General features: G+C 35.3%; 1 protein-coding gene across 1 annotated transcript in view; it reads right to left on the reverse strand.

Moving 5' to 3' along the window:
• Positions 1-74: 74 nt before the first annotated feature.
• The window catches only part of Tis11 (Tis11 zinc finger protein), a 60,845-nt gene continuing 34,555 nt past the window's right edge, over positions 75-26,364 (reverse strand). Inside the window, exon 2 of the mRNA XM_017902262.1 lies at positions 75-1,767. Within this exon, the coding sequence (XP_017757751.1) occupies positions 610-1,767 (1,158 nt within the window). The 3' untranslated portion in view covers positions 75-609. The remainder of the gene's footprint in view (positions 1,768-26,364) is intronic.

Below are 26,364 nucleotides of genomic sequence, written 5' to 3' on the forward strand. Positions count from 1 at the left end.
GATTAATCACGATATTCAGTATATCGATAGAGTGATAGATTACTGATAACGTTATTAATAATATTAATTATAGCGATGATAATATAATATACTAATATAATATATATAATAATAATATTAATAATAATAATATAATCATGACGATTATGATAAAAAGGAAGAGACGATCGTTTTATAGAACGAGAGTAAGATGCCTAACGTGTCCTACGAACAGAAAAGAAACGCTTAAATAAGAAGCCGAGTACGACGGAGAGGAAGGTCCGTCTGACGCGAGAAATGCAGCTCAAATGTTTAAAAAAAAAAAAAAGGAAAAAAAAGAGAAAAAAAAACCACATGAAAAAAACCTCTTCAAGTCGGTGGAAGAGTCCGTCCCCTCTCCCTAAACATTCTCCTGTCTTTTCGGTCGATAATATAAATTAGCGTGTGTGTACGTGTATGTGATCATCGGGGTCCAACGCTCTTTGCCCACACTCTGCCTATCCGTGCTCTGCCACGAGTCCCTAGCCCTCCAGCCCCGTGTGTGTCTCTGACAAAGATATACCAGATGGGAGGAGGGAGAAAAAGAAATAATATACCAAAGAGTCGATGGACCCGTAGAGTACAGCTCCCTTAGATCTTAAGATTCTCGAAGTCGCCCAGGGTGCTGCTGATCCTGTTGAACACAGGCAGTCTGGACTCGGCGTTCGGTGACAACGGGGACGGTGTCCTGGGCGTGAGCTCGTCCGAGCCCAACGGACTGCACACGCTGTTCGTTCGTGGGCTAGGGCTCTGTCTCGTCGCTAGGAGCCCGAAATCCTGGCCGAAGCTGAACGGCGTGGTGGGTAGACTGGTGACGGACGGTTGTTGGCTACAGTCGTCGCTGAAGAAGCTCGCCATCGAGTTGGTCGGCGACTGACTGAGGCTGGACGACGGAGAGATCGAGTCTCCCGTGCTGCCGAGCGAGAAGGTCGGACTGAGATTCAACGGCTTGGGCCTGGTGGCGCCGATCACCGAGCTGACAGTCGTCGAACCAGTCTGGTGATGATGATGATGGTGGTGGTGGTGGTGATGGTGTTGGCTAGTGGTCAGGCTCAGCGAGTTCGTTCTCAGCAATGGCGGCGGGTTGTACGCGTTGGTGGTACTACACAGGCTGAGCGAGTTCGTTCTCATGAGGTTAGGGGTCGCTGCGGCCGCGACAGCCGCTACTTGCGGAGAAGCCGCGATCTGTTCCAGCAGGGTGACACTGCTGGCCGTGGGGTTGACATTCGAGCCGTTGCAGGCATTTCCACCCGCGGCTGCGGCTGCGGCCGCGGCTGCTGCCGCGCTCAGTAGAGGGTTCAGGCCCATGATGTTGGGCTGCGTGGATCCCAGCTGCGCGCTCACTTTCTGGTTGTGGATCCGGGCCTCCTCGAAGTTGTGAATGAAATGGCAGCGGGGCCCATAGGGGCAGAAGCCGATCGTGTGGAACGTGCGGCACAGCTCGGTTTTGTATTTAGGGTGGCGAGCGAGATTGCGCAGTTCGCTGTAGCCGTGAGCGAATTGACACTTGTCGCCGTACTTGCAGGTGCCGCTCTCCTCGAACGGCCTGCAGAGCTCGGTCTTGTAGCGAGACGTTGGCTCGCTCGCGCTGCGGTCTAGCTTGCGATGTTGCTCGATCAGGGTCGTTACCAGGGACGTGTAGCTGCGACGAAGCGGCGCATGGCCGCCATTGTTCCCTGGCGACCCGTTGCCCGACGTGTTCGTCGCCGATGTCGCCGATGTTTCCTTCGCCTTCGTTGAGGCTGCGTTCTGTAACATCAACGGGCACGTATTTTATTAATTACTGCTATTATTCAATGGATGATAGTTAGTTCGAGTTTCAGGGATTCCAACGTGGGAATTCCAAGTGAGAATAATTGCAATGAATCAGTGTCGCGCGACATACTATGCCTACTATACGAGAATTGACAGGATGAAGCAACTGCACACGAACGACGCGTGGTGCGAGATTTTGTAGTACCTTTGTAGTAATTTTGCTGGTCCCTGTTTAGGACTTCGAAAACTCGACGCTGAGCATTATGGAACCGTTTTATTTATATATTCTGCCAATTCTCGTTCGGTATAGTCTCGTGAAGTATAGTGCATCGGAAAGTCGACGAATTACACTTGTGAATTCTTGACACGCATACATAAAAGATCCGTCGCATTTCCACTGATGGATAGTGATGACTTGTTGACAGTGTATGTCCCAACAGAAACAATTTTCATTTCTTTGACATATTGGTATGAAATATATTTTGTAGCGTGCTATCGTGAGATAAAGAAGAAAACGAATGACACTATTGACCTAGCTAAACCTACCTATACCTAACGCCAAAACACTGTACACTTACAATTAACATAACACACAGACCACTTTATTACCAATTAAATCCTATTAAACGCTACGACAAAACTTCGATGGGAATTCAAGCAACGCCATCTACATCAGCGGGAAGGAAAGTCACCTGACTGGGTGATTCGGTGGTTCTAGCATCAAGATACTTTTCATTAAAGACCCATCAGGAGCCAAAAGGCTGTTAACGGTACAAAGTAATTTTCATCTTCGAATAATTTCCATTTTCTTGAACACTTGAACAAGATTAAAGACGCGGGACCATATGCCTGGGAGGCAATTTCGTTAACGTCTTAGAGCCGGCGTATCTCTGCATAGAGGAACGCTTTTCGGTGAGATTAGAATTCGCTAATATTATATTACGGTGTCGTTATCGTAATAGCCGCGTTCTCACGGAGAATCGTCGTACGTTTCCTGCGAGAAACAGCTATTCCAATTTTGCGAATGCATCGGTGAACGGGTAGGCAAGAGTCTAGTCAGTTCCTGTTCCGAGGAATCAGTGGGAAACTAGCATCAACGGGATAAATAATCAGCATGGCTGTTTGATATCTGGCGTAACGAAATAAACACCCTGGGTATAACGGAGACGCAGCGTTTGCCTTGTCACTGTTCCTAGATAAGCGCGAGTCAAAGGCGGATTGCAGCTGATTGCTGTCACGATTATGACGATTCTGATGGATGCACGAACAATACGTCGTTTACCCGAAAACGTAGACTCAGCAGCTGGTATTGCGGCATTAGCAGAGTTACGCAATTGGATAATGCCTGGATGCGAACCCTTGACCAATAACGATGATTTGTTTCTAATAGACTCTAATCAGAGGTACAGGAAGCGCGTGCGCAATTGCTTTATTCGAATAAGCCTTTGATCGTGGATTGGCTGATGGGATGTTTTGTTGTCTCCTGTTTTGATCTTGCATCTCTGCAAGATTATTTTCATCAGCTTGACACGAGTCGAGAAACGTGAGAGAAATCATGCTACGTTCATGGTATCGCGAGTGTTCGCTTATCGGGGAGCAATTAGGTATCATAGGGCACTAATGTGTCATTACGTGACGAAATTTGTTCAGATTACTGGACGCAATGGAGAAGTGTTACGGCATTTTGCGAAAATAATTCCTCGTCTGTGATATTAGATATTCCGAGGTCAATGAGCATTCGCTATCGTTCGAAATATAATATAGATCATGCTTCAGAGGAAATACGTACTGAGATTTTGCAAGCAACCGAAGGAACAGCGATAAAGAAACGTGTTATGAAACTTGGGTGAATGTTGATTTCACTTATCAATCGGTAATTAGATATTAGAGGTCACTAATCACTCTGCGTAATATTTCTTGCATATATCAAAATTTGATAAGCTTCTGTGATTTTAGAAATTAACAAAAATGTAAAGTTTTAGAGAGAATACTTTCAGAAATAAGAATAGCAATGAAGGAAAGTGAAATTTATTTGTTATTGGCATAAATAATGCTTATTTGTCAGGTCAAAGGTTATCAAAAAGTGTGAATATTTTTAAGAATAAATAATTTTTAAATTCTGAAGACACGACAGAAATCTAAAATACAAACAAATAAATTTTGAAAAAATTCTCACAAATGTGTTATTTTAAAAGCAATTAATGATTTTATAGATATCTATTTTTTGGTACTTTAATTACTCTATAGTAATTTATCTCTTTAGAAATGAATTAGAATTAGAATTTTTAAATTTTTAAATAAATAATTCTTTAATTTTTGTTATGACATCTTGAAATATTAAAAATACATATTCCTTGTAAAAATAAATATGACAAATTTATGATAATGATATAGGTGCTATATGCAATAATAATTCATTTTGTCATTTTTTAAAATAAAAAAGGCACCTAATCATGCTACTTCTACTTATCCCAACCACAATTTTCTAATCGAATTCTGTCACTTTTGACCATGTAAGTCTATCTATTAATATTCCAGTGTTTGCAATTATCTTCTCCACATGGAAAACACTGTGGTTAATTGGTATGGAATAGAGAGAGGGCTGAATCGATGACGGCAGGTCTAAAATTATCGCTCAGTGGTGGTGTCAGGTATACGGTAAGAGGCTAGACGGTAAGGATGGACGTTGGGAAGGCGAAAATTCGTGGAACGAGGGACTACCTAAAAGCCAGAGAGTACGCAAACCAAAGGAACGTTCTTTTGAAACAATCGGACCTTAGGGGACCTGGAAGAGGCCAGGAGGAGATCTGCTAGACAAAGCTCTCCAAGGACCCAATCTCTCAAAACCATAAAACGAACCTTCCATTTTAGGTGTTTTCTACGACGAATTCCTGGAAATCCTACTGCCACCCTCGTTAAGTGCTACTTCTGAGCGTTCGTTAAATATTATAGTTGGTCACTGGTGATTTTAGATTTCAGGGAAAGAAGCATGGCGTCTTGGTTTTTGTTTTCAGTGAAAATGTTAAGAAGTTAAAGAGTTATGTTGAGTAACAGGGATAGTTATAGTGCAAGAAGTATGGTTCAATTGTCTGTGGTAATATAGTAAGCGGAATTAGAGTATATATATATCAGGTGGAGGAAAAAATTCTGGGTTTTCACAATCTATAGTTAATATTGCATCAGTATTTTCGATATAAAATGAATATTTAATTTTTTAGATATCACGTCGTTTATTGTTTTATTGCATTTTTATTTTTGTTTGGATACTGATATTATTGTTTATTTTTATCTTTATATTTTATCGTGCCACCTTTTTATCTCTGTTTCTATATTTTTTTTTATTCTACTTTCCATTTATATTCTCATTTTCATATTTAATTATATTATATTGTATTATACTAACACAAGACTAAAATAGGATTATGTTGCATTTAATATATGATCTTTTTTCATTTTAGTCTAATAAAAGCTACCCAAATATTGAATATAATTTTTTTTTTTATATTAAATTATTATATTGTGTGAATTATATTTTATTAAATAATTATCGTTTATATTAAATTTGATTTCATGAAATATATTATAAAAGAAAATTAACTGCGTGTAAATGATTAGAAAAATTTGAAATTCATAACAAATGGTAGAAGTTATTGAATGAAGGACAGTCATGACTGCCACTGAGAATATTCAAATAATTTTCTAATTGTAAAGTCCGTTTATTCCACATGCAAAAATGCGAATAAAAAGAAATTTAAATAAATTCCATTTGTTACTAACCTAATTCCCATATATTATAATTTTGGAATCATTTTATCTGCTCATCGCCATGACATGCTACAGTATTTTATTGCCATACCATTGGCCTATCGTTGAATACTCTATTTGTAGCAGTTATTTCCCATTATAATCTTTGTATTTGTTCCTATTTATTAAAATAATTAATTATTAAGAATGTTTAGGACTTTTAGGATAGATGGCATTGTAATGCATAGAAGAGAAGTATGAAAGACTTAAAAATAAGGATAAATTGCTAGAGAAGAAGAAAAGAAATTATGATAATAATTTCTAATAGAAGTGTCAAAAGTATGAAACATACATAAATTCTTTGGCAAAAAGTAAGATTACATACATAGCCAGAAATTAAAAACAGTAATAATTTGCAAATTTTAGTATTTTTTTCGAATTTCCTTATCTTATGAGATATATGGATTAATATTAATAGACGTTGTAAAAAATATTTGAAAAGAAATTTAATGTTCAGTGATATATAACATGTTATCTTCTCATCCTGCCTTTTATTGTATTACGAATATCTTAGAAGATAAGAAGCTGCAAATGTATCATAAACAACCAGTGTCACAAAACAATTAACAACATAAGAATAAAATGATTCATAATATATTGTACAATAAATCAATAAGTAATGACAGAGTAATGACACACATCATTCCTTTCATCGTGACTTTTACATTTTTGAATTTCATTTAAAAAATATAAAATATACAAAACCATATGTATATATTACAATATTGTGCAATGACTTGAAAAAGTCTCGTACACATAAGAAAAAATAATTTTTATGCCGTATACTGAACAGGCGAGAGAAAATACGTGGAAACAAGAATAAAGAGAAAAGAAAAACAGATAAAATTATATTCTTTTAAAAAAATGGTTAATAACGTTTAATAATCGTAATAATTAATAACGATTCATAAATATTTAAACATAAATTAAAGGAAGAAGCAAAATTCTAAAAATAATAAAAAAAAAATAAAAAAAACAAAAATGTAAAAAAGGGGTATTTAAAGAAAGCACAAAATGAAGTAATAGCCTTAAAAAAAATAATAAAGATATTAATAAAGAAATATCTATTCCAGAAAAAAAATCAGAAAAGATTAAAATAATTTATTTCCTAATCAAAAATTTTTTTCCCACATTAAAAATATTTCAAATTAATTGAAATGTTAATTACACTATCTGGGAGAACGGTTAAATTAACCAGTTGGAGGTATCATCGTATCGAGGACGACGGGTTGTCAATCAATGTAATCGATCGAAATGTTCTCGGTTTACATTAAAGAGAATAAAAATCGTAAACAGCCACGTAGCGTTAAATGATTTCTTATGATAATTTATACTCTATACTGCACGTATGTGCTTCGTGATAAATATCATTGTTTAACAATTGAATCTATCATTAACCCTGGAATCCTCAACAATTGTTTATCTTGTATATTGCGTTCCAATGGCGAGTTAATCACATAATGAAATCTTCGAAAAAAAAAAATTGCAACAATGATTCAGAATAACATGTTTGCTGAATCACCGAATGTAGCAATCCAGTTACCTTCTCCAATGAATCGGATATAAACGCGTTTTGCAAAATACAAATCACAGTTGTGATTGATAATTTTCTTGAAAAAATTTAGGACAAATTTTCGCATAATTGCGAATAATAGTAGAAATTTGAAATATGTAAAAATCTTCAGAAAACCGATCGAAATTTCAAAACTCTTTACATGTTTGGAAGTTTCATTTAGTAAACTAATATTTGACCATTTAATGAATTTTTAAACAATTGGGAATTAATCATAAATTTTTGTATAGCTTTCAAATTTATTGAAAAAAATTTTTAAATTGAAAATAGAATATTTAATTCTTTCTTTGACTAATTTCTATAATAATTAATTATAAATTATGATATATAGATATCTAGAAAAATTAGCGAAGCACGTGTTTAATTAATTTATAGAAGAATTAATTATTCTAAATTCTTGCATATTTTTTTAGTGAAAAATTTAATGAAAAATGTAAGAATTTAGCATTACCATCTTGCAAGAATTAATTAAAAATTCTTGTACATTTTACTGACTTATCGACGAATTTACAGAAGATAAAAATGCAAAAATATGTAGATATCTCTCATCGTGTAAAAGGAATGTGCGAATTAGAATTAGTTGTGTATACTTTTTGAATATCATATGTGATGTAAAAAATATGGTAAAATGATAAAAATACGCAGATGTCGATATAATGATAACTGATATTTTTTATCGTGTCATTTTTAGTATATAATACCTCACAATTCACGTATCATACTAATTCATTTGCACATTGATGGAAGTAAATTTATGATGCGAAGGTGGGTTATTGGAGAAAAATTCGAGTAAAAATTGATTGAGAAACGAATGGTGGGACGATTAGAAAATCGTAATCAGAGCAGAAAAAATTGTCTAATGATATATCAATGTACTTTATTTAACGTAGTTAAAATACAGTTAGGAATAGTGTGCTAAGGCTGCTCTATATTTCATGATAGCAGTGGAGGTCACATTTGATGAGCCTGAGAATTTACTTCTTAATGGAAAAGGCTACAATGGATTACTTTAAAATAGCACAGGCAGCTGCAGCAAAGTTTACACTTCAACCACTGAAGCTCCTATTAATTTTACATGTTCCAAGAATCGAATTCTTGATATAATAACCTAAATACGTTATTTGTAGTTATATAACTTATATATAAGTTAACAACTTGTAAATAGTTTGGAGAATTAATTATCTGTCAAGAAAATGCAAGTAACTGTCCTTGCAACCCAATAAAATAATACTATAAATTTCTTATAGCATTCTAGAGCCTGTCTATCTATGCATAGTAGAACCTGTCTTCACATTATTTAACTTCCTATAATCAAAATTTATAAATTTAAAAAATAAGTTATCTTAATAAGTTAATTATAATATTCTTTAGAAATTCAGAAATTTAACAAGAATGAATGAATAAAATAAAAAATCATAGTCCTTGCAGTATATTAAAATAATTGAAAACTGTAAAATCCTATAAATTTTTGAAACGAGTAAAATCATCATATGAGTAAAATTATTTTAACCCCATATCAATCTTCTGCACTCGAATATTTTTTCGTTGCATAGAAATAGTAATTCGAAGCTTCTCTTAGATTTCTACAAACTCGCTGATATCATTTACACTACACAACTAAAAATTAAATTAAATTAAAATTAAGAAAATTAAAATTAAATATAAATGGCGACTGAGAACTACCACTCGTGTGCAAAGGGTTAAATCCTACGTAGTAAATCCCCCCCCCCCCCAAAAAAAAAAATTGATTAATGAACTACTTAAAAAGGACTACTTATATCCATTAAAATAATAAGATCCCCTAAATCCTCTAAAATCACCCTAAACCTACAAAATCGAACAAAGACACACGTAAAAAGTTTCCATTCTTGGAAACGAAAGTATTTACTTAATTATTTCGAACTATAAAAGTGCAAACAGAATTTTTTGTTAGATTTTAAAATATGTCGCAATTTGGGGATATAATGTGTAGCACCTCCATAAGGAGATGTGAAATTGGCAGGAGCTGTAGTTTCTCCTCTATTTCACCAAAACAGGAATACAAACAATTTTCTTACTCTTTATGAACATAGTTAGCCGATGAATCTTTAAAGAAATTTAAACATTTGAAAAAGTTGAAAATTATTAAAATAAGGTCATTTTGAAGAAGAAATCGATGTTTTCGCATGTATTTGTGTATAAAAAGGTTATTTAAATTATTTACTTTGTTTAATTTTAGGCACATTGAGTAAGTGTAGTACATGCATAGTATATGTATGCAACATTTCAAGCGAATTGGTAACCTAGTTTTTGAGGTATCTTTCCCGGCAATTTGAAAAACTGGTTTCGAGAAAAGCACGGAGACGTGTTGCTCGCATACTTGCATGCACTAAGCATGCTGTGGAGATTTTCCAATTTGCAATTTTGAGAACTGCATTGAAAATTTGGGAATATGTTCTAGGAACATAGCACTATTGATTAAAACAATAAGGAAAAATTGATTTCTTTTCGATCTACACCAGGATCACCAATTAAGGCAACAGGATACCAAAAATGACTCAGAAATCGCGAAGCATCGAGTAATTGTAACGCAGTTTAAGAATTACACTGAAAATTTGGGAATATATTCTAGGAACATAGCACTATTGATTAAAGCAATAAGAAAAATTTCATTTCTTTTCGATCTACACCAGGATCACCAATTAAGGCACCAGGATACCAAAAATGACTCAGAAATCGCGAAGCATCGAGCAATCGGAACGCAGTTTGAGAATTACACTGAAAATTTGGGAATATATTCTAGGAACATAGCGCTATTGATTAAAGCAATAAGGAAAAATTGATTTCTTTTCGATCTACACCAGGATCACCAATTAAGGCACTAGGATACTAAAAATGACTCAGAAATCGCGAAGCATCGAATAATTGTAACGCAGTTTAAGAATTACACTGAAAATTTGGGAATATATTTTAGGCACATAGCACTATTGATTAAAGCAATAAGAAAAATTTGATTTCTTTTCGATCTACACCAGGATACCAAGAATGACCGAGAAATCGCGAAGCATCCAGCAATCGAAGCATAGTTTGAGAATAGCATTGAAAATTTGGGAATATATTCTAAAAATACCGTACCACTCGTTAAAGCGATAAATCTACACCAGGTTCCTTCACGAGGAGCCTTAATCGATGCTCACCATCCCAGTTTCCACAGATCGCGTCGCGACGGACTGAAAACACGACTGGCGTCGCTCGGAAATTTCCACGAGCACGTGTGTCCGCGACTTGCACGTACACAACACGCAGCTGTACACGTCCCAGCGATCGCGTAATTAGTCTGCCGACTGTGGGTATCAAACGCGAGGCGACACACACGTGGACAGGTCCGAGAGAGTGTTGGTTATCCAGCAGTCATCAACGTGCAATGCCTGTTTATCGCGCTGTCGCGAACCAGCTCGCGTTCCCCTCCGCTGCTGCCGTGCACCTTATCAGCTAGACCTGGTTCAGGTAGATGCAGTCACGTGCGAACGGCCAACGGGACGTTTTTGCGCTTCCTTTTCCCGTGCCACGGTTTATTACACGGCTCGGTCCAAGGCTAAGTCGAATATCCGCAATGGAACTCTGGAAACAGGGTTCAGGATGGGGACACGGGCAGGAACAGGTGACTCGAACCTATCTGACGAGTGGGAACGCGATTGGATCTGTCAAAGTATTACGATTTGTCTCGAATATTTTATTTTCGCAATTTCTGGACAGGGACGTAGCAGTTTCTGACAAAATTAATACTGAGTTTTATTATTTTTTTTTTTGACTAACCACTTGCGCTATAAAGACGTGCCACGCACGTCGAGATGCTTTTGTTCCAAAGCCGCCAGCGACGTGTATACCACGTCGATGTAACGCCTTACCGCATGTTATATTGTAGAACGAGGCACGGCAACCGAAAGTTAAATCGTAGCGCAAGTGGTTAGCACGTTAAGTGCCTAGCCCGTTTTGTTTGCCGTTCCGATCAGGCCCAAACCCCGCAATCAAGTGCGCCACGGGCAGGAGCAGTGTTCATAAAACTGGGAAATAGTGTACCAATTGCTATAACAGGAATTCCCAAATGTTAAGTCCAAAGATGGCGAAGAATTTAACACCAAAAGTTAACACCTTTTGATCCTAGTCTGGACCGATCCCTGAGGACCGACTGGGCCTGAACGAAGAGTCTAACGCCGGTCCCAAGGGACCGGCGTTGCACTTAATCTGTTAAGCTTTCAATTCTCTGATGAGATTTATTCGCTATACAGTAATATATGAGCCGTTCACTAGACAAATCGATTAACTCCACTTTATGGAAAATCTTAAATTTAAGTGTCAAAGCACTTGGTATAGTCATAACTTTTTATATTTATAATAACTTTCCCCGATAATTAAGATTAACACCGTTAAACGACAAAAATTTTTTGGCCACTGAATAATAAATAATTTATTTCAGAGGTCACTTTGATTAACTCCGTACTCTAATGTAAATCGTTGCAATAATGCAACTCAAATGCACTAGCAAGCCACGAATGATAACGGTGAATTTTTTAGTGCCGTCTTATCAGAATTTAAGTAAAATTTAGTAAAATTTAAATTTATTACTTTTTTCACTTGCCAAATCGATTAACTCTTCCAGTAACATAAAAATGGTAACATTACTAACGATTACCTTTTGGCTATTTTTTCTTATGTATTTTATATACCGTTAGATGAAAGTTACATTTGTATTTATGCATTCTACGATATTTATTTCGATTTAAATTATAAAGTGAATTTTAAAAAACAATATACATTATTTCATTGCATTTCTCCACTTTTTGTTGTATGAAGTTAAGCAATTTGTGCAGTGAACGGTTCATATAGTAATATGTACATGGGTTATTTATATATTATTATATGTTACATGTTTTTAAGAGCGAAAGAATACATGAACACGCTTCAATGTTGGGTTCAGTAAGCAAAATAGTCATAGTGGTTGGTAGAGATAGTTTTAAGCTACATAGTTGCTGATGTAGTTTAGATCCTTGAGATTCATACAGAGAACATTGCCAGACTATGTGGTCGATCTTGTTCAGAACTATTACATGGGCATCTGGGATTGTCCGATAGAACAACTCGAAATAGAGAGGAAGTTAAGGAATAATGAATCATTTTAATTCTAGGGATTTTTAAAAATTCTTGTCAAACAGTGCTATATGGCACGATAACGCTTCCCTCATTTGACTGTAAGTAGTAGTCAAATAGTGCCAAATAGTAGTAGTCAGCAGTAATAGTCAAATAGTGTCAAATAGCAGTAGTCAAATAGTGTTAATAGTAATAGTCAAATAGTGTCAAATAGTAATAGTCAAATAGTGTCAACTAGTAATAGTCATATAGTAAATAATAGTCAGCACAGTAATAGTTACTGTGATAAAAGTAAACAAAGTGAAGATTCTTATTTGTGTACATGGTTTGGATTTAACTCTTTGTATTCTGCAATTATTTTTCAATTTTGTTACCAACAACTTTCTACTATTTTAACACGTTGACAACAGATCACAAAGATTTCGATTTCGCTACGCATTCTTCCGTGAAGAAATTCGTACAAATATTATTTCGTTGTAATATAAGAAAAATATTATCTCCCAACGTTCAATGAAATATATAAATTTAGCTTTTTGGTAACAGACCTGATGCCGTAGATCGTTTTACTCGGAGCTAAGAGCTAATATTTAATTATATGCTCGGTTTTATGTGAAAGGATGGAAAGCAAATATTCGGCCATGAACGTGTTTTATTTAAAGTATTTTGTTTGAAATTTTCTTCACAGGACAGCTTCTCGACTGCTGCTTATTGTATTTTAAATTTAAGTAATTCACATAGTTTCTGTTTTATTTCCTATTTTCTTATTCAGTAAATAAAGAATCAAAAAATGTCAATTTCTGTGATAAAAATAGATGTCGAGTCGTACTCGACAAAGGAGTGCACTATTTTCTTTAAACAAAAATAGTAATTAAACGTGGAAATTATCGTGACTTGGAACCGTGCCATGAACTAAACGCCATGACACGTTTCAGCGCAGTACCTCAACAGCGCCATCGCGCTGCGTGGCACTAAAACGATTAAATAATTATTTATAGTTATATATTCGTCGTACCACTATCGTTATTATCTTTATTGCATAATATATTCAATCAATTATTATAACTTGGTAGTTCCAGTGGAAGCAGAGTCCAGTATAGGGTCAGATGAGACCTGCCCGATGAGTGGAAAATGCGTTCAGCGAAAATCCGGATTAGGTATACTGTTATCGAGCGAACTGGGACACATGTCAGGAGAAGATGACGTGTGATCAGTCAGTTCGAATGAATTAACGTTATCGCGGTACAATGGGAAGTGTCTAATGAATATGTTCCAAGAAATTTGGTTTAATAGGTCGACTGATTGCATCAGGATTTTCCGAAATAAACAGCATGAGTTACCGATTGTGGTTAAGAATAGAGACGTGGTCTGACGGTTTGGGTTATCTCGGATATGTTCAAGGCTAATGTCTTCTGAAGGCGATTGATCGCATGAGTATCCGTGTAAAATGAGATTTCATGTTTGACAAGTTACATTCGAGTTTCTGAGGATCAGGATGCTAATGTCAATTGTGTGTTTCAGTATTTCTGCAGAAGAATGGGTTTGGGGATTACTGTGTTCGACAAACAGGTACCTTTCGTGTTGATTAAGGATTACTAGGGATTACCGAGGGCGAGATTTTAACAGCTGACTTTTCACTGACTTTGACAGAGTTTTGACAGAGATTTAACTTTGACAGAGATTTCACAAAGATTTAACTTTGACAGAGTTTTGACTTTAATAAAATTTTGACAGAGTTTTGACAGAGTATTTGACAGAGATTTAACTTTGACAGAGTTTTGACTTTAATAAAATTTTGACAGAGTTTTAACAGAGATTTGACAGAGATTTAACTTTGACAGAGTTTTGACTTTGATATAGTTTTGACAGAGATTTAACTTTAACAGAGTTTTGACTTTAATAAAATTTTGACAGACTTTTGACAGAGATTTGACTTTGACAGAGATTTTCTAAGAATCTCTAATTGCATTATTACACGATATCTTAGATTTTCTGAGAAATATTTTTAATTAAATCAGTGATTCTCAACCTAACCCAAACCCAAACTAACTCTATCTCATCAAAAGATATCTATTTAATTCTAAATGTAATACATCTACGAATTAGGATTACGACACACCGGTTGAAAATCGTTGAAATAGAAAGCTTCTAACGGGGAATGGATGTTCATGGACGTAATTCTGTTATCGAAAGTGTTCCAGGAATAAAAGCAGCCAGACAGTTTCTCCCTGGAGAGCCTACAGAGATTTCGCAACGAAGATTTCGACATACGTGCGAATGTTTCAGGAAGTCCTATAATACCAGGCATCCTCGAATCCTTCCAGAAAGGTATCCACAACACCGACCACTCTTCTTCAAATTCTACATCGCATGACAGCGGACTGGTTCGCGAGAAAAACCGATCTCTTGCGTCAGACTGACCGCAAAATAGACGAAGCCCACTGCCTGGTAAGAGTCACGCGTCGGCCACGGTGGAAGAGAAACGAGACAAAAGATAAAAAAAAAAAAAAAAAAAAAAAAAAAAAAAAATTTTTACTTCGACAGGCTCGAGGTCATCGACGTCGCTGAAAGGAAACGGATTTCGTGTCACACCACTGATGATTCACGCAGAATCCACGAGTGCAACAGGCACAGAGAGGCCTAGCTCTGGGCACTCTAAACGACTGTGCACAACGGTCGTTAAGGGTTCGCGTTGATTCCACGGACCAGCTCGTGACGAGTTTCCACGAAAGCGGCTGAAAATAGGCATAGCTCCTTTCATTCACTCCATTCGACGACAGAGACGAGAATGGGCGCCGGTTAGCCTCTGGCTGCGCAGCCTCTCAGCGCTTTGCGCGTTCATATGGCTGACACGTTTCCAGCAAAAGCTGGGTTTCTGCGTTGGATCAGCTTTGTAGTCCGTGGCAATCTGGGGGATAATCTCAGGATGAAGGTATTCGGAAGAAGGTAAAGCTGTGACGATGATGCTGTCAGTCCTCTATGAGAAAGTTAGAGAAGGTTCCTCTTTAAAGAAGGTATCTGTCGAAGGAATAGAGTCCAGTCTTTGTTGAGAAACTCTCCTGATGGCTTCCTTAATAGAGAAGCATGCAACTGGGTTAGTCGTAGAGAGAAATATAAATATTTTCGCTTTTGGTACAGTTTTGACAGATGTATGACTGGTTCTGGTGTAACCAAGTGAGATAATCATGCTACGCATCATTTTCGTTGAAAATTGTCAATTGTCATGCGTCTATTAGCATCACATAGACGTTTTCAATGTTGTTTTCAGTTGTTACCATCGATTCTAAACACTGGAGAAAGCGTATCGTCTGAAGTAACTCAACGTTGAGTCTCACGATGAGTCACACGTTGTCACTTGAGTCAGTGATTCTTCAGTGACTCTTGACCATGTCACGTCGAGTCATACGTGAGATTATCAGCTTCTTATCGACATTCTTTCATTTAGAGAGACAATGGGACGTATCTAATAATCCTTCAGAAGCTGGGGAACAAGGCTAACTTGGATAGTTAGTCGCATTGATCAAAGTGTCATCTGAGTGAGTAATGGAATAATTGCAAATGAAAGTTTCGTTTCTGGAATGATGCAAACTTGACGGTCATAATGTGCCGTGATTCCTTGCATAACGAACGCGATAAACTCTGATTATCTGTTAGAGAGAGAATGTAATTACTCCTCGGGCAGAGGGGTTTCGTCATGCGCCTAGCTGGCTGACACATTTTCCAAAAATGTTACGGTAAATGACCCGTGTCCCCTTGCGTCAATTTAAATATGCCACTGGCTGTTTCTATCTACGTAGAAAGGTTTCCAAGAATATGGAAAGTTTCACCACGCCACATAAGGTGGCCAGATTGATAAAGGACAGGATGACTGTAACGTTATCTAGCCTGGGAAGGAAGAATAGAATAGAATTCTATGCGATTCATGATGTTAATTTTTACTAAGTAAAACCTCTTATACTCGTGTAATTGAGCCTTCTGCATGTCACTGGCGCCAATATTTAAATATATTAATTATTATGCAATTTTTGTTATTTATTGAAGACACTAATTTCATTCGATTTCCTTTTCTCTATTTTCACAATTTAATTATTACTGTATTAATTTAAATTTCTTATAATTTCTTTGCACTCCATTGGCGTGTCTACAGAGATATTAATAATTAATAAATGTAATTTATTTATTAATTTCTTTTCCCACTGACAAAAATAAAAATGTGAATATATGTACTATATTAACTATATTATTTGACTACATAAGTACATTTAACTATTAGTATATATAACTATCTTTTCTTTCGAAATCAGTAAATCTTCCATAAATTATAAAAATTTTATATCATGCAATTCAACCTTTTGCACGTCACTGGCTCCAATACTGGGGTACGCTGATTATTATGCAACTTCTGCTATTTATTGGATATATTAGTTTCATTCGTTTTTTTTTCTTTTTATTTTTAAAATTTAATTATTAATGTATTAATTTAAATTTCTTATAATTTCTTTGCACTACATTGGTTTCATTACAGAGATATTAATAATTTCTGTAATTTATTTATTCGTTTCCTTTCTTACTAATAAAAATAAAAATGTGAATATAGCTACTGTATAAGTATATTTACGTATGTATAACTATTTTGTCTTTCGAAATAAGTAAATCTTTTCTAAATTAAAATAATTTTGTATCATGTAATTCAACCTTTTGCACGTCACTGACGCCTATACTGGGATATACTAATTATTATGCAATTTCTGTTATTTATTGGGGAAACTAATTCCATTCGTTTATCTTTTTTTTTATTTTCACAATTTAATTATTACTGTATTAATTTAAATTTCTTATAATTTCTTTACACTCCATTGGCGTCACTACAGAGATATTAATAATCCCTGTAATTTATTTATTAATTTCCTTTCTTACTGATAAAAATAAAAGTGTGATTTTTCTTTCTTTTCTTTCGAAACACGTGATTTCAGTTTCTCAAAGTTTCTCAAAGTTTATTGAAATTCCTGAACCAGCGAATCAATGAATTTTGAAGTGCAAATGGTTATAATTAGGTTTGCAAATGAACCCAAACCTTGGAATGGAAACAGCAACATGGTTCATCTCTCGAATTATCCATGTTCTTGGGATTGGAATAAAATTTTTTTTCAGGAAGCCTGGTTTCTTTGAGGTAATAAATACGTGACAAATACACACGCCACAAAGACACAGACACCGCCAGGCGGAATAGCGAGGGATTATGCAACGTGCAACATCATAAATATTGCATACATTGCAAGTGATAAATCGCAGACAGCGTTTATCCACGTATTTAAATATTTCTCGTTCCCATGACATCAGAAAATTGCATTGCATCGGGGAAGAACGCAATACGTTCCTGGCATACTGTGTGAGGATTAACCAATAGGTTCGATCTTCGCTATGCTCCACTTTTCCCTATCAGAGGCTGTAGAAATCATTTTGAAACGAATTTCAGCCATTAGTGACTCATACAGGAGACTTTCAATAGTTTTCAACTATAAAATTGTAATTAAACGATATATATAAATTAGAAACGTAATTACCGAGGTATTACGTAACAAATCCTAGGAAATTTAATATTCGAATTGGAATTTTTCAATTTTATTTTGAAACTCCAGTCATATACAACACAGTCATACCTAGTATACAAATATATGAATATTATTGACACTATATGCAATAGAAAAATATATGGAAATTATATTATGTATGATATAAAAACGTATAGATATTATAAACAATCCACAAATATATAAATATTAATATATACAATGTAAAATCCATATAATATATGTATATACAAATATTTTGATATTACAGTTATAACCATTATTAATAAATCTAGTTATATACCCAGTATGCAAATATCTGAATATTATTGACACTATATGCAATAGAAAAATATATGGAAATTATATTATGTATGATATAAAAACGTATAGATATTATAAACAATCCACAAATATATAAATATTAATATATACAATGTAAAATCCATATAATATAGGTATATACAAATATTTTGATATTACAGTTATTATTTATTACATTATTAATGTAATATTAATAAATATAATCATATCATTGATATTATGTATCTTAAATGATGCATTTCTAATACAACTAATTTATTCTCCATATTTTATTTTTAATTTTCTGTTTAAAAATGAACTAACAAAATAAGGAGTACACTAAAATTTAATTTTTCTTAATTACCTATGAAAATTTAAAAATTCTATGGGATCTTATGAAATTCCGTGAGAAAATAATTTAACCACCTTCCTTGCAAATTATTTCTCATATTAACAGAAGAATTTTTGCTTCACATAACGAAATAGGCGAACAAAGACTACGTGAGAAATGGTTAAAATAATTTTCGTTTGCACTAGGATTTTTATCTTTTATAGTTTATTTTAGGTAGAAAACACGAAATACGAGCTGTTCCAGCATAATGTTTGATAATTACGTTGTGTAAAATAGAACTTAACACGTTTGCAAACGCTGACATAAGACCCCACTTCTCATATGTACATTATGGCTGACTGCTATTAACTAACGTAACGTTACGCAACTTAATAAAACAGCAAAAATGCACGATAACGCATAATCTTCCTGCCCAATTTAGAAAAATCCCGTGTCCCATTTAATTCGAAAATGAAACAACCCTGATTAAAATCAAATTCCACCGCGAGCAATTTAGACCAATCTAGAGCAATTCGCGTCAACTTCAAAGTCAACATCAACCACGCTAATCAATTCGCTTAAATCAGTTCTATTTTCAAAAACAACCAAACTACCAGCCCCGCTGGTAGACTAAAATTACCAAATTTATGAAGAGTGGGGTCGATAATTTCAGGCTACCTCGAATCGAAATACCTCTGTTTACAGCCTATATATAAACATCTATTTCGAAATAGCCGTTCAAGGTAGCCCAGCAGCCTCGCCTAAACATCTGAAAAATCTAGAAATTTACTACCAAACCGTATCTTCCATCTCCTCGAGTGATAATTCAGGTTCTTCCACCCTAAGAGAGGTTGAAACGAGTTCCAAAAATTAATATCCTCCCGTTAATCAGAAAAACCTGTACAGCCCTACGTGAGACTCCAGTTTCGCGGTAACGCTGAAGCCACTAGGCTCGAGAGTGCTAAAACACCGAATTTACGATTTGTTTAACGGTCTTTGCCCGAGTCCCAGTTATACTCGCAACGAATGTGGAAAAAGGAGCAGACGGGATCGCGGTTGCATCTGTCTATGACGATTCTAGCCTCTGCGTAGAATCGAAGTGGCGAGAGCTGAGACCATGGATTGTTGACGAAGGTCAGAGGTGAAAGTAAACAGAGCGAGAGGAAAAAGGCTGAAGAAGTCAAGAGCGTAGAAGCGAGTCGGCGCCAGTTGGAAATCCGCTCGCAGAGCCTTGCGTAACCGGCCAGGCATCACCTGAGACCATCCTAATTGCTCAGCGTGCGAGTGGACCGAACGGTAGCCGATTGTCGACCGTGTTTTCCTCGCTTCGGGCTATTCCGCCGATTCAAATAGGTAAAAGCAACAGAGATCTATCTATCCACGTTCGATAACGCGCTTCCTCGCAGACTAATGAGCGGTTGCTCGATACCGTAACGCGATTTCTGCCACGCCTACTTAGCCAGAGACTCTGGCTGGCCGAGGATCAGGCTGGGAAATGGAGTAGGAAGCTGCGTGCGGATGATGGTGTATCGAAATGGATATTAATAGAGGAGGAACGATGGCACTCGTACGAGTTCTGAATTTGTTTGTAAATATGTTTCTGCTGGGCTCGGGGTGAGATTCAACGAGGATGAGGATGTTAGGGAAATGGCTTCCATGTTCCTTTAGATCGTATTTCTATTCACTGTGCGCAGTAGAAAGGAATATCTTCATTCTTAAGGTATAATATGAGGTAACTTTGAGATAGTAAAATTTGAATTTCTGATTTTTAAATTTATTAATATTTGTTTTAGGAATTTTTAAACGTTTTTTGTTTTCTTATTGTTATTTATTATATGAAGTTACTAAAATTATATATTTCAAAGATATTTGAATCCTTGTTATCAAAAGTGGATTTAAATCATATTTCAATTTATGATGTGCATTATAAATGAGTACCTTAAGAATAAACTTTAATATAATATAATAAAAATTGATGTTTTGGTTTTTAAATTTATTAATATTTGTCTTAGATATTTTTAAACATTTTTTATTTCGTTATTGTTACTTCTTATATGAATTTATTGGAATGATATATTTCGATTCATTATGTGCATTAGAAATGATTATCTTGAAAATATACTTCAATATAATCAAATTTGAATATTCTGTTTTTAAATTTATTAATATTTCTCTTAGGAATTTTTTAATTTCTTCTTATTATTGTTATTTATTATATGATGTTATTAAAATGAAATATTTTAAAGATATCTGAATTCTTATTAAAAGTGGATTTCGACAAAATTCTTATCAAAATAAAAATTAGGTTCATCAATCATCAAAAATTCTGTAAAAACCCTCCAAAATATATTACAATCTTTGCTAATGTCACGGAAAGAAACTATAATTTTGATTGATTAACAAAAGATCGTACTAATAATAGCAATTATTTTAAAGCCAAAAATTCTCACAATAGATATAAAAAACTGCGTTGTACCGAGGTATGTTATTCGAAAACGACTATTTTAGCTTCCATAATAGTATAAATATTTTTTCTACTAAAAAAACTTATTGACAATATTATTGATCATATTCAAATATTAATTAGAGTAATATCACTGATAAATATGTTAACAAACCTAAAATACACTATTTTCTTTTTTAACACTATAGATATAAAAATAATAAAAGTGATTTAATTTCAAATTCTTGTTCTTGCATCTGCTTTCAACAAAATTAATATCGACCACATTTAGACATATATTACGACTCAATAGTTTTACTGCTGTAGTCTCTCAGTATTTCGTACAAATATCATGAATTAACTCACTGTATCGCAAATCACAAACTATTACACTGGCTGAGTCTTCGCGTATTATCACTTAAACGTAAACTGAATTACGTGTAATACTTATAGCTGGGATTTCTATCGTGAGAAATTAGAATATACGCATACTACGAACGTAAGCATCATTGAAATACCAAATGGATTTCTGACGTACCAATACGTCATCCACGAAGGAGATCAATACGTCATCCGTTACATATGACAGCTACTTATCAGCTGTCTCATACTTTTAAGGACAAGGATAAGTGATTTTCAAATGACGCATTATTCGTCATAAATTTTTATATCAATCGACCTAGAACTTGCATATCCACGATACATTTTCCATTGCATATTTTAATTATTGCAACCAGTGTCAACACGTGAAAATGACTAAAATACAAAATTCATGACACTATTTATCACAACTGAAATTAGTTATCAAAAGTATTAAAATTAACCCTTTGCACTCGGTGATTACCTTCGTTACAGAAAAATAGCAATTCGAAGATTTTCTGGTGTAAACGTCGAGAATATTTTTGAAACGGTAAACAAGGAATCGGCTATAAATTAATAAACGCTTAAAATTATTTTATTTTGACGTTCCACGCGAGCTTAGATTATTTTAGATTTGATATGTTAATTAATATCGATCTTTGGAATTTGATTAAACGGTGACTCAGGCTCACCTCTCGAGTGCAAAGGGATAAACCTCGCTATTAATCCCTTGTCTACGGCAGATTTTGATACGTAGCGGTCATACCATACGACAAGAATTGAGATACGATGCGCGCCATTTTTGTGAAAACAAGCGCCCTCCGTGTCAGAAAGCTAAACTACGCAGAGCGCCTATAGGCGCCCTCCATGTCACAAACACAAAATTTCTAAGCACCCATAGGCGCCCTCCATGTCACAAACACAAAATTTCTAAGCACCCATAGGCGCCCTCCATGTCACAAACACAAAATTTCTAAACGCCTGTAGGCGTCCTCCGTGTCACAAACGCAAAATTTCTAAGCACCCATAGGCGCCCACCATATTACAAACGCAAAATTTCTAAGCGCTTATAGGCGCCCTCCGTGTCACAAACGCAAAATTTCTAAGCGCCTATAGGCATCCTTCCTGTCACAAATGCAAAATTTCTAAGCACCCATAGGCGCCCACCATATTACAAACGCAAAATTTCTAAGCGCTTATAGGCGCCCTCCGTGTCACAAACGCAAAATTTCTAAGCGCCTATAGGCATCCTCCATGTCACAAACGCAAAATTACTAAGCGCCTATAGGCATCCTTCCTGTCACAAATGCAAAATTTCTAAGCACCCATAGGCGCCCTCCATGTCACAAACACAAAATTTCTAAACGTCTGTAGGCGTCCTCCGTGTCACAAACGCAAAATTTCTAAGCGCCTATAGGCATCCTCCATGTCACAAACGCAAAGCAGATTTTGATACGTAGCGGTCATACCATACGACAAGAATTGAGATACGATGCGCGCCATTTTTGTGAAAACAAGCGCCCTCCGTGTCAGAAAGCTAAACTACGCAGAGCGCCTATAGGCGCCCTCCATGTCACAAACACAAAATTTCTAAACGCCTATAGGCGTCCTCCGTGTCACAAACGCAAAATTTCTAAGCGCCTATAGGCATCTTTCGTGTCACAAACGAAAAATTTCTTAACGCCCATAGGTGCCTCCGTATGACAAACGCAAAATTTTTAAACGCCCAAAGGCACCCTCCATATCACAAACGCAAAATTTCTAAGCGCCCATAGGCATCCTTCGTGTCACAAACGAAAAATTTCTAAGCGCCTACAGACGCCCACGGTAGTCAAGGGGTTAATAAAATTAAACCACGATATAAAGACCGTAATGTTGAAATCAAATCATATACAACTAACTACAATTAATAGTTGTATATATTACTACCCTAACCTAACCTAACTATACCAAAGAATAATTTTGCAATTACAATAAAAATTCTAAAAAAAGAAGAAATAAATAAACAATCGTATATAGTATAGCGTGCAGAAATACTTCATTAAACCGATATATACCGAACAATTTACTCTTAATAATCATTACTTGCTAGAATCCTAATTAACCTATAACAAAAAAAAATAAATAAGAAAAAAGAAATTACAGTAGTTTTTCCAATTGCTATAATTATTTGTAATTACGTTTGCTCGAAACAGACAAACACACGTACGGCAACAGAGCGTTGATAAAATATGGAAAAGAACAGTGCCGGATCACAGACAATCGTTGTGTGCTCTCGCGAGAAAGAAATCGCAAGGGAGTCGTGTCGGAGGCAAAAATAAATAGCACATGATCTCTCGTTAACCTCATTGTTTGAATTTGCAGTACACTACTTTTCCTAACGATAAATTGACCTCCGCGACTGGCTCTTAACACGTAACGTCCGATGTTCTACAATTGCTCCTCGTACACGGGCATGCTGTGATATCGTGACATCGCGAGTGTCACGTGAACGCGATAAAAAGAAGCGCAAGATAGCGCTGCGAGCGCGGCGGAACGAAATATTCAGCTGAATTGCAAACGTTTATCGTGTGCACCGCTTATGAAACGTCTTTTTATCCGCCTTCTTCCTTTTACCTTTGACCAGATAATATTTATCGGTTTGTTTACGAAATCGAGGCCCGAGAACAAATTGTTCCAACAATATGCAGTTCCTTTTGTACTTATTTTGAGGTTATATCGTGGTCCGGAAATGATGGCCATATTGGTGTTAGTAGATTTGGTAGATTTCAAATCTACGAACAAATATTGCGATTATAAAATGATATTAATAATATTTTAACGATAAAAATATTTTTCTTATTGCAGCTGTTGAGGTTATAGATGAGGTTAGTAGATTGGTAGATTGGTAGAACGAACAAATATTGCGATTATAAAATGATATTAATAATATTTTAATGATAAAAATATTTTTCTTATTGCAGCTGTTGAAGTTATAAACGTTATAGTTGTTGCATATATTGGACTAAGTTCCGAGTATAAGCGGAGAAGAATTATATAAAGAAGAGATAGACATGGGTAATTTTGTAATTTGTTCAAATTATTTAGCGAAGAATGGTTAATTTAAATAGGAAAAATATAATTTGGATATTTTAAAATATAGAAGTTCGGTTATTTTTTCTTTTGGAATTAATAATTGGTCCATTTAACAATAAAATAGAATAACATAGTCCAATTTAAGCAGTATTTCACAATTTTCATACTGTATTTTGTTTCAATAAAAATAAAATACCTATCATATAATGTACGTGATTTAGGTACTAATAATTGGTCCAAATAAATAAAATTGGTCCATTTCAAAAAGAAATAAGATATTCAATAACTTGGGATTAATACCCAGACGAAATAATTGAAACTGTAACAATAAAGTACAATAACACGATATTAACAATTAATTCAAGCAAAACTATGAGCACTATAGTAATACAATAAAAAATTTATATAATTCTTACAATTTCCAAAAGAGAAGAAATACCTAATATTTATGAATTAATAATTACTTCAAATAGTATACTTTACAGCATCATATCCCATTCCAACACCAATATCAATAAATCAGCAACTACAACCAACACGTTATTTCATTTTCCTATCTATACACATCCCATTTCACACACAAATAAAATATAATGAATATAATTGTTCAATTGTATGCCAATCGAGTACCAAAAACCACATATATACAGGATGTCTCAAGAATGGTAGTACAACCATATGTAGTATGATTCTACATGAAAAAGCAAATAAAAAATAAAGAATGAAATTTTTCCATTCGAAGCTTTGTTATCGAGAATATCGACTTGGAATATTTAACGAGTACGCGTGCGCTATAACTTAGACGGCTAAACTATCAATGCATCAGCATCGGTGGCACAACCGAGGAGGGGGTAATTTTACATGAAAAAACAAATCGAAGATAAAGAATAAAATTTCTCCATTCGGAGCTTCGTTGTCCGTTGTACAAATAATATATTTGTATAATATATATAATGTTGCATTTACATATATAATATATATACAGAATGTTTTATTTAAATTGAACATGTAAATTATTTTTGTTGTTATCGAAGGTACAAGAAAAAGATTATTATTATGAAATATTGTCTTGTTGTTGATTACAACATCGTATTATTAAAAATAGGTAGCAATACGTAAAAAAATGTGACCTTGAAATCTCCTTCAGGAGGATCTTAAATCATTGAGTTTTAATCATTGAATGTACAGCTTGAAACTATTTTAAACACCCTTTACTTGTCATTTTACATTTTCAATAACAGTTGAAATAATTGAGATTTTCAATAACAGTTGAAATAATTGAGATTTTCAACTTCAGTGCACCAGGTATATAATAAATATAAAATTTTTATATTGGAAGTTTCGTTTTCTAGAAAATCGACTTTGAATATTCACCGGGTACGCTTGCACTTACCTAACCTAACTATGACTTACATGGATGGACCACCAACACACCAGCATACTTAGTGGACATTGGAAGTCATTTCCTTGACAACGAAACTTCAAATGGAAAACTTTTATCCTCTATTTTCGACTTCCTTTTTCCGGTTGTACTACCTTCGCTGGGACACCCTGTATACAACCTCTAAATCGTGAGTACAACTTGGAAGGGAGGAAAAAAGTGGAGTCAACAGGTTGCAGCGCAGCAGGTCCCGAACAGTGCGAGCCGTGCGCGATCGAAGGCTCGCGAATCGATGGCGAGAATCGTGGCGCAGGCTGCGCGCGCACACTCGTCTCAAACCGTTCCAAGGCACGACTCCGGCCTGTCCGGACAAAAGAAGCAGGCGCAGGAGAGCCAACGAACGTTTCGCTTTCCGGCGCAGAAGAGCGTGTCGCCCCTTTCGAGACCTGGCGCGCTGGTTTTTCCCTTTGTCGACGTGACCAACACCGTGCGTGTGCACGGTACGCGAGCGATTGTAAAACGCGATGACTAACGTATGATTCAGTCTTGATAGCGAGCTGGAAAAGATGGCGACGGCCATGTAAAAACCGGATCCGAACTTTCAGAGCCGATTCGCTGCACTTGTTT

The sequence above is a fragment of the Eufriesea mexicana genome, unplaced genomic scaffold, assembly GCF_001483705.2.
Source record: "Eufriesea mexicana isolate 0111107269 unplaced genomic scaffold, ASM148370v2 scaffold1801, whole genome shotgun sequence".
Lineage (NCBI taxonomy): Eukaryota > Metazoa > Arthropoda > Insecta > Hymenoptera > Apidae > Eufriesea > Eufriesea mexicana.